Consider the following 14,662-nt stretch of genomic DNA (forward strand, 5'->3'; position numbering starts at 1 on the left):
CAGCGCCAGACTGGATGGGTTATAGCCAGGATGCTGTAGCATCAGCAGAAGCCACAGCAGACAATCACCTACTCCCCTCTCCAAGTGCAGACACATGCCCACCTAAAGCATTGGTCCTTGATGCTGTGGCTGCTGACGGGAGCGAGTGGTGCACTCAGAAAATGAAAATTTACTTTCTGACCACTGCTACAGGACAGGTGCTTCTAAAGGTTATTGGGCCTGAATGCCTTTGTGCCTATCTGCAAAGGTGTTTCTTTGCTCTAGTAAGTCACAAAAGGCTGGAACTTAGGGCCTGATCCAAAGCCACATGAAGTCAATAGAAAGCCTCCCACTAACGTCAAAGGGCTTTAGATCAGGCTCTTACAGTGCTGGAAACACCAAGTTTATTATCGTTTTCAATGTCATAATTACTGAACAATAAACCTCAACAGTTTACACAAAACTTTAAATAGTTAATATGTATTTCCTCTGAGAGGCCACCTGAATCCAATGCTGATAGCTATAGCTGCTGCTATCAGAAACAGCTGCCAGTTCCACATCCAAAAGAAACTACAGTGCTTCACAAAGGCATGTGGATTTTATACCCACACCCCAAGATATTTTCTCCACTAAACTTCATTGGCACAGTTCATTGCTCCTCTTGAATTCTCTGTAAACAGAGCACTGTGAATTTAAGGTCTGATTGTGAACCACCAGGATTTAAAAACACTGATACATACCACTGAGAAGCTGGATTTTGAAGTTTCCAGTGGAATAGCATTTGATTTTTTCTTAGTGATTTGTGAAAAATAGTACCTCAAAATAATCAGTAGTTTTTCAGATTAGGCAAAAATATAGGCCATTTCTCATTTGGGCTGGGATGCGTTTAGCATTCCAAGCATCCTGGGCCAGCCTGCCCTGGCTATACAGCAAGTTACACTCTTACTTCCCAGTTAAGTCACCATTTTAAACAAACTTCCACATCCCAAAAGGCATGCAAGCCATACAATTTTCTCCCCATCACAACACAATTACACAGAATTTTTAATTACAATATGCTTAAATTACTTTTATTATTAGGATAATTTTAAGTTCATATTAAAATACAAAGGTTGCGTCTATCAATCAGGAGTATTCTGTAGCAGTTTATTTTAAACACAAATGCTTCAATGTAGATTTTAAATTGCAGGCAACCATATTTAAAAGTAAAAGACCACTGTGCAAATATGCAAATAGGAAACTAACAAAAAATTGACTAATATCGCCTATATGAAAACTCTTCCCCACCCCTAAAATACCAACCGAAGCCATTCTTCATAAGAAGCAATTCAGTGTGTTACCATTTCTTTAAAACTGGCCAGGCTGGCCCAGGATGCTATTAAGCATTTCTGTTTAAAACGGACATTCAAATCTTACCATTTGACAGTATTTTTATTGAAATATGTGCTGTTGGTCACCTCTAAAGAAGTTTAATGCCCCACTTGGCTGGAAGGACAAAATCCATGCTGTTGCCCTTAAGTATAAAGAATATAAACCAGGGAAGATAGAGGAATCCTGAGGGCTGGAAGGAGGAATAGGAAAGAGTCCCTGTGAATCATAGTAGTGTGAGCATAAAACTAAAGTTGCTACTAAACTGGTGCTACTTTGTTTACCACACTACCGTGATGTGACAACAGGACAAAGGGATTAAACAGCTTCCCAGCATAATGAAAATGAATGCTCAGATCCATCTTAAAAGTAGACAAGTAAAACAATTTACTGTAGATATTCAGAATTGACACTCACCTCTCGAAGGGGGATAATGAGGCTACATAAGTTCTCCTCCTTACTCGTAAAGCAGATGTAATTTGTAGAAACAAACATCTGACCCAAAATGTGCATTTTATTAAATGGAGTCCACAAGGTGCAATCTGTGTGTCCATCTAATTTCTCATCTTTGGGAAGTCGGAATAGTGCACGGTATCTCTCACTCTTTGCTCTAGCATCAAGATCCCTAAAGACAGTGTTTTAAGATATACAATATTTACATAAAAATACATTTCAGACATGTCTTTGCAGGTCACATAGTAAATATATACTTGGAACCCATTTATTTATGTAGCTGTACACAAATGTGAAAAAAATCATTAGGAAAGTTATTTCTATGAGACAGCTTTATTAATATCTTGGTACAGGTACAGCGTTGGAATTTCTTAATCGTCTATAGATCCATTGTAGGTCTTTCTAATGTGCTACATATATTCTACCACTGTTTAACATGAGGGAGTAGTGTTAAAAAAAAATTAGAGTGAGACAATGCACCTCAATTGTCACTATGTAACAAAAGAAATGCAACTAAAATATAAGCTAGACTACAATACGTTTCATTAATATATTTAAAATGTAAAAATAATTAACAAGGAGCAATTCAGCTACACTGTAATAATACCATGAGAGAGAGAGAAAGAGAGAGAGAGAGAAATAGAAATACTTTCTGTATTGTATTTGGCACTTTTGACTTTTCTTTTTGGCTCTGTTTTACTGCCAGATGTAAGAGTTACAAGCAATAAGTTCTGGACAGAACAAACTAACTATACCCACATCTGTTTGCCAGTTATAGGACTAAATACGCACAAATGGGCTTGATTCTCATTTATGTTAAGACCCCTTTACATGGCTCTGGCAGGGTAAAAGGGCCTTAAAGTGGGTATGCGTATGCATTGTAAGGCCCCTTTAAATGGTCATAGCCTTTTAAATGTTACTCAGTGTGTATGAGAATCTGGCTCAAATGTTCTATTCTTATTTTGGTAACATGCCTATAAGGCCTAGGCAGATTTTTCCATACCCACCTTCGATGGCAGACCAAACAATGGTGTTTAAGTTACTCTCCATCTCTCACTACCACTATAAAACAACAATAATGCATCTTGAATTAAAAACTACTAGACAAAATTTGGAAGTAAAAGGGTATATGAGGTCCTAATGATTAGAAGTCAGTGTTACCAACCGTTTCAGTGCAGATACTTTTTTGGGAGATTTCTTTTTCAGTTTTGGTAATGACTTGTCTTGTTCAAATCCTTCATTATCCAAGAGCTGTCTCATAGCTATGTTGGCAAGCTGTTCCATTAATTTGAATGTCTCACTGATATTGAGGAATACCGAGAAGTAGTGTTCACTTGACCTTGTGCTCACTTTGATCATGTCAGGAAAAAGCAGCGTAGCATTCTTCTCAAGCTGAGTGATATCAACCCAGCGGATCACTAACTTTGCTGAACAAAAAAAAACAGAAAAGATTCAGCACAAGAATGAATCATGAAAAAAGGTTGGCACCCCAAAGCATTTTTCCTCTTCCGTGTGAGAGGGAGGGCATTAGTTCACCAATCTGATATTGTGTGTGTCACAGAATGAATTCAGATTGGATTTTCTTCTATCTTGGCAAAGTGGAAGAACAGCAGAAGCAGAGCAGCCAACTTGGCAAAGCAAAAAAGATAAAATTTGGCCTCCTTGTTACCTAATGTTTCAGTGTGATTTATTTATATATGAAATATTACATACAGACACGTGCACCATCATAGTGAGGGATCACGAAGGCCATATTTACCTCTTTTCTTTGCCAAGATGTCTGCCCAGACTCTGATCTCCCTCTGCCCCACTATGAGGTCAGCAAATGAAATCTGGGCACACCAAATCGGCTGCTTACTACACTGCCTCTAACGTGCATACAGGTCAACTAATAGAATCATGTTTTTCAAAAAGTATGTGAAAGGCCTTACTTTAACAATGATTCAGCGTACCAACAGCTGTGACAAAAATAAACTGAATTTATAAAAAGACCGTAGGGATATTCATATAAATCTGTATGTAGACAGCATCTCTTGCCATGGAAGCAATTGTTTGTCAATCATTCAATTTCAATTGTCAGACTGCTTTATTTTAGGATTACACATGAGGCAAAATGACATTAATTGTAATAAGTTATTCTGAGCTTTATTATAACTTTACATGGTATCTTCACTGTGCTTCGGTCAATAGTATCGGGTATCATTCAATTTGTCAGAGAGAACCATTAAGTTTTGCTTTATAGTAAGACACATATATGGTACTCTGTATTGTCCACAGGATATTTGAATCTGCTCAGAGGTCTGGAGTATTAGTAGTCATCCTGATGGAGATGTATTTGGGGGCTGAGCGACAGTGAAGCAGTCAAAGGTGCAGGGTACATGCAATTTATCATGAGGCTCTTCAACGGATTCCACAGATTCTACCATGTATATGATTTTTATATTTATATATTCATAGAAGTATCAAAACAATGTTGAATTCTCTGTGTACCTGAACTACACGATTGGTGTGGTTCAGAAAGTTAGCTCCCTGGGGTAGGGATTATGTTTATTTAAATTTTTGCACAGGACCAAGCCCTCTGTCAGCATCCAATAAACTAAAAATAATAAACTGCAGCAGATTTCCTATCCATCCTCAGATGGCCAGACTGACCTGCCATTGTTCAAAACATACCTTCTCTTCCCATGAGAAAGGAATAAAAGCAAAGGTGGTTAATGCTGAGGTGCATCCAGCCCTGACGGGGGACCTTCCCCTTCCAATAACTACAGGAGTAGTAGTTCACCAGTTTCTCTTCCTCTGGCATCCCAAACAGCTTGTGGAACTTCACTATGGCTTCTTTAAACTTCTCTGTGTCATCATCCTCTTTGATACCATTGATTTTGTTGTACTCTGCGATGATGCCCTGAAGAGGAAGAAAACATCAAGGATGTTCGCCACCAAAAGATATTTGACATATTTATCAGACATTAAACTTTGAGTTTAAATGCCATGACCCTTACTCTGTTGTCAGAGAAGTCAGTTTCCCTCACCCTTACCTTTTCAGAATGGACTACCCACCTTCTGTTCATCAGTTATCTTCCATCCTACAAGCCAGATTTTCTGATGTCTTGACCTCTTACCTTGCTTATGTCCCAGATAACTAATCAATCACACTCCTGCATATCTCAGTAGCACTACCCCGACTATTACACTAGTAAAGAGGTTAGGAGGAGTCACTGCAACTTGTCAAAAAAAGTTCACAAATATTGCATCTTCATTTTTTCCATCACATTTTGGTGAAAAATTGTAGAAAAACTGAATTTTGAAAAAATGTCAACCAATTCTGGTGAGTGCAGAGAGACTAGGTAAAAGAGACAAATGTGACTTTGATTGTAAGCTCTTTGGGGCAGGGATTGTCTTTTTGTTCTTGTTTGTACAGCACCTAGTACAATGAGGCTCATGTCCATGACTAAGGCTCCTAGATGCTACGGTAATACAAACAGAACACTATAGGAAAACAAAATGTTGTTACTTTCAGAACAAGGAGCAAGGAGAGAGGTATGGTTATCTCCAAGAAAGCACCTGGTCTTCTTTTGATTATCCCAACAGAATATGGGAAACACCACATGCTATTTCATTCACAGTGTGGTGAGGGGATCAAAAACATAATGAAGAGCACAATTCAGATGCTGGTAGAGCTGTCCACTGGTTGAGAACAGGCTAATGGCAGCCCTGAAAGTTCTTTCCAACTGTCCCGTTTTAAGCCACTGAATCTACCTCAAATACCCCCAACTTGATAGGGCACCCATGTCCTCTTCCCCATCCCATCCCAGGAACAAATATTGTTTGAGTAAATAGGAATGGACTTTCACTAGAGCAGAGGAGTTTTATTCTAAATAAAAACAGATCAGGTAGAAACTCCACCATTGCTACTTTCTTAGTGACAAAAAGTAACTTATGACCCTTCTTAATAGGTGTTAAATGAAAGGCTAGTACTTGGTAACTGAAAGGATAGAAAATTTCTTGTTTACTAATTGAACTATTACAACATGGAAAAAAAACTAATAGAACATATCCCTTCTTTAACTTAAGGTTAAAAGGGAAAGTGATTTCATCCCTTCAGGTTAGCATAAACTACTTTGGGGAGCCTAGTGGGGGTGGTGAAGCCTTCTTTGTTGTGCAAACATGCAGTTATACAGGAGTTTAAGTAGTAACACTCTTCTTAACAAAGCTGTGTTTGACACAATAGCGGTCTCATGGAAATAGGTATTTTAATGCTACAGGTTTAAACCATTTATAAAAGGGGTCTATTTTATTTATTCCTGATCTGCTACTGAAATTTACTGAAGCACAGCTGGGTTTTTAAGAGGTATAATTATTACATGAGAGGTTAGAATGGAATCAGATGGAGCCAACAGGCTTCATCGACACACAGTTTATGTACCAGTATAAATATTTTGCTTAGAAGTGACATTCTGTGCAGAACTAACTACACTGGTAACCAGCACCTTTATTTCAATATGACTGCATCCACGCTAAATATACTGGTGTAATTAAAGTGGTCCAATATTTGTGCATAGACAAAACCTATGTTATTCTTCTAAGTTTCTGTATGTAATAGAGGAAAACATTATTCATTCTAGACAGAGACAGAATTATCAGTTGTTTTAAGTGCTTAATGTTCTATTGGTCAGTAGCGTTAATAAACAAGTGCATTTATTTTCAAATATTCATAACACATTTTTAAAATTTCAAAGCATGAGTGAATCACAGAAATTTTTTGGATCTAAAACCAGCCAAAACATTTGTTTCCTTTAATCTACTTTAGATGTTGAATTAAAACCAAAGGAGAGGATAGATGAAGTGGGGACTCCCACATATAAATTATTTTGATTACACTGATATAGATATTTATGCTCCAGCAAATTTCCCTAATCTAGATATGCACACAATATCATTTGGAATGCTGCTTTCCTTTCAAAGAACACAGTGGTGTATAGATCACTGCGTCAGATGCGATGAGACATTACAGTTCTATAGTCACATCTATAATCAACAACAATTTCTATGTACATATATATGCTACCTGTATTTTTCCTCTGACAAATGTGTTTATGTCATTTTCATTTTCAAAGATTGAAAGAGTTTGCAACAGATTCTGTTCAAGCCATTCCCAGTGTTCAGTGATTTCCTTCCTTGAACAACCTGCACAAAAGAACAAAGTAAATAATTCACTGATGTCTAAAATTTGTTCATGATTCCCCAAAGCAAACAAGATTTAAAGCAAAATGAAAGAGGTAAAATGTTTCACACAATGAAACAAATGTCATAACCTCAGTAAATTGAAAAATTCTCCCCTAACCCCCAATTTCACTACTAATGGTTGGTGGTAACTCCCAACATGAACCCACATGGGTTATTTTAAAACTTTTCTGTATCAGTACTTAGTTTAAATATCAGTGAAGAATACTACATTAAAAATCCTAAACATAAGGACCCTAGTATATTTGTGGAATTGTAAATGACATGCTAATGAGGTCTAATTACTGAAGGTGGTGGCTGCATTTGTTAGGAGCAAAACCAAAAGATAACTGTACATTATACAAATAGTTCTTGATGGAGGTAAATCCTAATATAGGATACACTTACCAAACTTCAAGATCAAAATCATGTTTGAAACAGGCAATCAGTGGAATTTGTCAATAGGTATCTCAGACCACAAAAGAAAGAAATTTTCAAAACTTCAGATGGAAGAATATCTTCATCAAAAGAATGTGAATTTTGACAGCACTCTAAAGAGAGGCACATCTTTTGTAAGGATGTCACAGTGAAAGCTGAGACAGACAATATTGGGCTTGGTTTCTAGGGAGCCGGAAGGGAGTCAAACAAGATTTCTGCCATGGAGAAACACATACACGTACATTCTGTAAATGAATATAGGGCTAGAATGAAGGAACTTTTCATGGATCAGGCATTCAATAGGCAACATTTTACTACGGTTTCCTCTGCTGTAAGCTTCCACTAAACACCACTTTTCCTTTCTCTATCTAGCACTGGTTTTGACTGTTATACAATATTTTCAGAAATAGAGATGCTTGTGCTGTCAGAGATCTCTCTGTCCTGATATGGAAGGCAGGAATAAATCCATAAGTACTAGTTTTAGGCACCAAGACACCTGCACAGGAATGGCAGGATTTTTGTACAGACAACGGCTTAAACATCATGGGTAGCCTAACCTGCTACACCATGATAACACTCTGACATAAGCATGCTGTTGTCATGCCCTCCATCCACACTGGAGCTTTGTCTGGCTGTGATAAGCAATACAGCTATCTGGGCATAAATACAGAGATTCACAGCACCACAACTCACTGCACCACTCTAAGCTCTTATTCACAGGTGTTGTAGGGCAACTTGTCTCCCTGCTCTACGGATGATGAGTGAAAACGGCCTAAACCCTGGAAATTCTCATCCTGACAGGACCCAAGATGCTATGGTGGTGTGCTGTTATACGCCAAAGGCATCAATCCTGCTCAGTCTAATAACAGACAGATGCTATTTTTTATGGAGGCAATGTTTCTTTTTTGTGCCTCTGAAGAAGCTGCTGCCGAGGGACAGTGGTGGGTATCTTCGGGTAGGCCTACACTGCAATGTAAACCCAGGGTTAGCAGACCATGAGTTCTTAGATCCTGGGTTTGTTAACATAGGATTTGAGTATCCACACTCATTTGTAACTCCAGGTTAGGAATTGTTGAACCCTGGTCCCACCCTAGGGCTCCAGTGTCTACACTGCATTATGTGGGTCTGAGTCCAACTACCCGTATCCCAGACTTCCTAGCACCCTCCCAAAATGTTGCTGCTCTAGCTCAGGGGTGGGCATACTTTTTGGCCCGAGGGCCACATCGGGGTACGAAACTGTATGGAGGGCTAGGTAGGGAAGGCTGTGCCTCCCCAAACAGCCTGGCCCCTGCCCCCTATCTGTCCCCTCGCACTTCCTGCCCCCCTCAAAATCCTCATCCCATCTATCCCCACCCTGCTCCTTGTCCCCTGACTGCTCCCTCCTGGGACCCCCGCCCCTAACACCCCCCGGGACCCCACCCCCTATGTAACTCCTCCCCCATCCCGACTGCCCCCACCTCTGCCCCATCCAACTGCCCCCTGCTCCCCGTCCCCCGACCGCCTCCCCCGAACCTCTGCCCCATCCAACCGCCCCCTTCTCCCTGTCTGCCCCCCCCCAGCCCTGGCCCCCTTACCTTGCTGCTCAGAGCAGCATGTCTGGCCTCCGCAGTGCCTGGCTGGAGCCAGACACGCTGCCACGCTGCCCTGCATGAGCAGGCAGCCCCACAGCCCAGAGCATTGCCCGTGCAGCAGTGTGGCTGCAGGGAAGGGGAGACAGCAAGGGAGGGGGCCGGGGGCTAGCCTCCCAGACCAGGAGCTCAGGGGCTGGGCAGGACGGTCCTGCGGGCCGGATGTGGTCCACGGGCCATAGTTTGCCCACCTATGCTCTAGCTCATTGTTTGTGGTGCAGTGTGGGAAAGCTTGACTGTCCAGAGGACAAAGGATATCAGCCCATGGGATTATGGAATACTTTTGGCAAACTCCCAGAGCATGAGTCCACTGTGGCTGCATCTACACTGCATAGCTTTAGAGCTTGAATCCTGCATCCTGGTTTACTCGGGCTCAGACTCTCCACCCCGTGGGGTCCTGTGACCAATCCCTGGGTTACTGTGATTTGTTTGTAGATGGAAGTGGGGTTCATTTTGAGCCAGAGTTTGAATCCTGGGCTTACATTGCAGTCTACATAACCTTAGAGGCTGCTTTTGGCCCGTGCAAGGTGAAGCCAATGGTTTACCAGCAGAAGCACAACAAAAGAAAGGGACAATGGGGAGGGTGGCGGAGGCAGGGACCAAGCACATGTTGTCTCTCACGGAAGATCACGGTTTTCTGCTTCTGGATCTGAACCACAAGTACACTATGGTGTGACCACAATGAGACGGCAACATTGGATGACCAGCAGTGGGTCCAGAACTTTCATATGAGGCAAGCCCCACTCCTGAAGCAGAGCACCCAGATGAGTGAGCCAATCATGCTCCAGAAGCACGCTGCTATTGCCCTGTGGAAGCTGGCAACCCCAGACTGTACTAGATTTGTTGTTAATCAGTTAGAGGTAGGCAAATCCACAGCTGCCGCAGTGGTCATAGAGGACTGCAAGGCAATTAATGCTGTGCTATCTTCCAGGTTGATAAAAATAGGAAATATTCCTAAAATAAGTGTGGGTTTTGAATGGATGGGCATGATGCCATGGCGTTATAAAGGTCTGTTTTGTTTCAATGTGGCGAGCTGGTATGTGGTTCCCCTGCCCCCAATAGCACAGTCACTGATGGGAGGTCAATGCCACCTGTCATATTAGGTGACACAGCGCACCTTTCACTGCCGTGGTTGACAAAAACCTTATCCTGATGTGTGCCAACTGGACAAAAGGCAGTTCAACAACTCACTGAGCAAGTTCAGGATGGTAGTGCGATGTGCCACTGGCTTGCTGGCAGTGCTTACGGGCTCATGGTAGTCTGTTTAATGCTATACCCAGGAATCTCAATGGCCACTGGGAATATTTTAATACTTTCTAAAAATAACAATAATGAACTGGTTTCTGCACTAGTGGGAGCGTGCCTTACCACGGAGAGTTATTTGGATGGTAGTGCCTTTAAGGAGTGTATTACAGCAAGTTACATTTCGCCCAGGCTGGCTACTGCAAAAGAGCCAGGTGAATGCATGCTGATACACAGGCTTCTTACTGAGCATTTTTCTGCTTTATCTAACAATGGATATGGGTAAAGACAGAGATAGCACAAGGAGGGTCGGACCAAGGACACCAAGCAGAGATATATGAAGGTAGATCCCTTATGGTCAGGGATCAGAGCACAGACAGATGGCAAGATTGCATACAGGAATACATTCCCAGAGGGCTTGGGGGAGGAGACTGGAGAATGATCATGTATTGATTCTTTGGACTGGCCATTATCTTAGGTTAGCAATACACAGCATAAATTAACTTGGGGGTTTGCCCTATATATCGGGGTACAGTGGCTGCCTTGCCACGTAGCACAGATAGAGGTGCGTGGATGTGTGAATGTCAGATGTGTTAAGGGGAAAACTATGGTTGAACCCCAGTTAGGTCCGCAATGAAGACAAGACCAAGATGAATCTTAAGCAGATATTTGCAGAACACAGGTTTTGAATGTGTGAACATTAATATCTATACCCAAAACCTCCTTCTAAGATTATGTTCATCCAACCAGGAGGGAACAGAATCAATACCCACATGACCTGTGTTTCCAATCACAGCTAATCAACAGCTCAAATTATAACTAGCAAATAGTTCATGAGCAGCTAATTGAATGTAGCTACAGAATTCAAGAAAGTCAAGCTGCTCATGAACTGACAATTAGAAAGAGACTAACCAAAAGTAATTATTTGCTACCAATTATTTCGGTTTTAATATGAACATAGATTAAGGTTATAACAATATATTATAGCTGTGTTACAATATAAAAGCTTTTGTAGGTGATCTTGATGCAACCATGCACAAACCAATTATTTCCTAACCCGTCAGTTATAAATGTGATGTGAATACTAACCCAGACCTCACTGACACAGTTTTAGTGAAAGCAATGGAATGAGATCATCTATGCAATTCCTAGGGAGTATGACAGATATGGTAATTTCCTGCAATATCCTTGAAAAACCTTAAAAACCTTATTTATTATTGTAGGCCAGGATTGTATGTAGCAGGGAGATGTGACCAATGTAACATTTGGGAGTTCAAAAGACTACACTGAAAACGTACCAGACAAGTACGGACTTTTGGGACAATGAGCGTTAAGTGGATTTCCTGGGGATTCCCAAGGGAGAGGGTAATGCAAATTACCCAACTCTTGTTACGCAAAACCCTACCCTTTTGAAACTATCCTCTGAAGAGAGGGTCTTGGTCTGCTAACTATCTGTTACTGAAGGCCAAGATCAAAGGCCTAAGTTGTATAAAGAAACAGCTGCTCTGCCCAGCCTGGGTTCTGGTTCTGAAACTGAGACACAGTTATGAACTTGCAACCATGGGAAACCCAGTTGTGGGTTTTGAGGAACTGACACTTATGAGAGTTCGAGGCTGGAATCATTATGACCCAGTCTGGTAAGCTCTTTAGCGTGCACCTAGGTTCTTTTATTGTTTTTTAAAAGTTTTCCCTGTAATGCTTTCACTTCAAGAATAAAGGTGCCTGCTTATAAAGAATTGTATAGTAAATTTTAACTGTGGATAATTATGCTGTTCATAGCCTCTGGAGAGGAAGCAAAGTGCAGACACTAGTCTATTTACAGTCTGGCTTGCTGGGAATATAACTGTATAAAGCAGGGGACTGTGGAGCCTTGAAAACTCCTGCTTAGGATGGAGAGAGATTAAGGTCAGCAAAAAGCAGTGACAAAATGTGTAAGTTATGGACAAAAAACTAGACCACCAGCAGCATGACTGCTCTTCTCCTACACTGCAGTGAGGTACAGTTTGGCCACACCATCATAAGGGCTCTGCACTTCTTTTCTAAGGGCTTGTCTACATGGCATGGCAATACGCACCACAACGGTGTGAATTCTAATGCACACTGTGTTACGCACTAACTGACCCATGTAGACCCTGCTGGGAAGAACTAAAAGTTCCCTAGCGTGCGTTAACATGCACTAGGGAACTTTTAGTGCATGCCAGCAGGGTCTGCTTGAGCCAGTTAGCACATGCCTTTGGTGTGTATTGTGCAGACTGGTCCGAAGTCATCTATTTCTCATTTGTGGCTCATCAAATTTCAGGTTATTTTCATCGCTTCTGTAGAGAGTTTCCTATCAAGTCCTCACCTCACACACCCCTCCATCTCATTTTTACTTTACTTTGTTGCCAATATCTCGTGCTTTACTCCTCAAAACATTAACTGGTCTGCCACAACTCTGTATGAGAAATGAAAGCAAAATAAACAGCAACTCCACCACCCTCAATAACCATTTCAATATAATTATGGGCATTAGAAAAATGTGAGTCAATTGAGAGTTCTCAGATAGGTCTCTGCAAGTAGTGTAAGAGAAACAAATGAAAAACACTCTCATGAAAGTGCCACCTGGCAGTAAACTCAAACACGGGCAGACGAGGTCATAAAAGAGACACTATCCTAATCTCGTAGCCCAAATTGTTTACCTAGTGAGATGGATCAGTTAATCCACCCACAATTCACATTTAATGTTGAATAGAATATTTGATGTTGGGCAGAATTAATGAGCAGGATGTGCTAACAACACACCTTTTATCATAGTCTAGATCAGTGATTTTCAAACTGCGGGTCGTGACCCAGTACTGGGTCACGCAATGTAAGGCACTGGGTTGCGGTGGCTCTAGTCAGCACCGCCAACCGGATCATTAAAAGTCCTGTTGGTGGTGCTGCCTGGCTAAGGCAGGCTAGTCCCTACCTGTTCTGACACTGCGCTGCTCCCCGGAAGCAGCCAGCAGCAGGTTTGGCTCCTAGGCAGGGAGGCCACGGGGCTGGCCAGCGGGAGCTGCGGGGGGAGGAGCGGTGCCTCTGGGCAAGAGCCACATGGAGCCACTTGCGCACCTCTGGCTAGGAGCCAGACCTGCTGCTGGCTGCTTCCAGGGAGCAGCGTAGTCCGTGGGGACAGGAGAGGCAGGAAGCCTGCCTTAGCAACCCCACTGCGCCGCTGATTGGGAGCCGCCAGAGGTAAGTCCCAACCCTGCGCCCCAATCCCCTGCCCCAGCCCGGAGCCCCTTCCTGCACCCTAAACCCCTCATCCCTGCTCCACCCCAGAGCCTGCACCCAAAGCCCGGACCCCCTCCAGTACCCCAGCCCCCTGCCACAGTCCTGAGCTTCCCCCCCAACCCAAAGCCCCCTCCTGCACCCCAAACTCATCATCCCCAGCCCCACCCCACAGCCCTCACCCCAAACCTCTGCCCCAAACCTGAGCCCCTCCCGCACCCCAAACCCCTCATCCTCAGCTCTGTTGGATTACAGGCATCAACAATTTTCTTCAGCTGGGTCACCGGAAAAAAAAGTTTGAAAACCACTGGTCTAGAACAGAGCTCTCCAACCGTTTTACTTACAAGATCACTTTTTGAATTTAAGTGCAACCCAGGACCAACCCCGCCCCCTTCCCGAAGCCCCGCCCCACTCACTCCATCCCCCCTCCCTCCGTCGCTTGCTCTCCCCCACCCTCACTCACTTTCACCAGGCTGGGGCAGAGGGTTGGGGGTTGTGAGGGTGTGCGGGTGCTGGGCAGGGGCCGAGGGGTTTGGAGTGTGGGAGGGGGAGCCAGACTGAGCCTGGGGCAGGGGTGCAAGCTCTGGGAGGGAGTTTGGGTGCAGGAGGGGGCTCCAGACTGGCGTAGAGTATAGGGGTTCTGGCTCGGGGGGGGGGGTCAGGGCAGGGGGCTTGGGGTGCAGGAGAGGGTATGGGGTACTGGCTCTGGGAGGGGGCTCAGGATGGGGGTTGGGGTGCAGGCTCCTGCCAGATGGCACTTCCCTCAGGCGGCTCCTGGTCAGCGGCACAGCGGAGCTAAGGCAGGCTCCCTGCGTGCCCCGGCCCCACGCCACTCCCAGGAGCGGCCAACGCGCCCCTGCGGCACCTGGCGGGGTGGGGGCAGCACGTGGCTCTGCATGCTGCTCCTGCCTGCAAGCACTGCCCCCACAGCTCCCATTGGCTGCAGTTCCCTGTTCCTGGCCAGTGGGAGCTGCAGGGGCGGTGCTTGCAGGCAGAAGCAGCATGCAGAGACCCCTGCCTCTCTGTCAAGGGCCATGGGGGCATGCTGACTGCTTCCGGGACGGCGTGGGGCTGGGACAGGCAGG

General features: G+C 43.6%; 1 protein-coding gene across 3 annotated transcripts in view; it reads right to left on the minus strand.

The window, feature by feature from the left end:
- Window positions 1–14,662, minus strand: part of TBC1D9 (TBC1 domain family member 9) — a 79,782-nt gene that overhangs the window by 38,850 nt on the left and 26,270 nt on the right. For all 3 annotated transcript variants that reach the window (XM_007062820.4, XM_037897258.2, XM_043545725.1), the window contains exons 3-6: window positions 6,866–6,984; window positions 4,474–4,702; window positions 2,966–3,227; window positions 1,765–1,972 (exon numbers count right to left, since the gene is read on the minus strand). In XM_007062820.4, coding sequence (XP_007062882.2) covers window positions 1,765–1,972; window positions 2,966–3,227; window positions 4,474–4,702; window positions 6,866–6,984 — 818 coding nt within the window. The remainder of the gene's footprint in view (window positions 1–1,764; window positions 1,973–2,965; window positions 3,228–4,473; window positions 4,703–6,865; window positions 6,985–14,662) is intronic.

This window comes from Chelonia mydas, chromosome 4 (assembly GCF_015237465.2).
Source record: "Chelonia mydas isolate rCheMyd1 chromosome 4, rCheMyd1.pri.v2, whole genome shotgun sequence".
Taxonomy (NCBI): Eukaryota; Metazoa; Chordata; order Testudines; family Cheloniidae; genus Chelonia; species Chelonia mydas.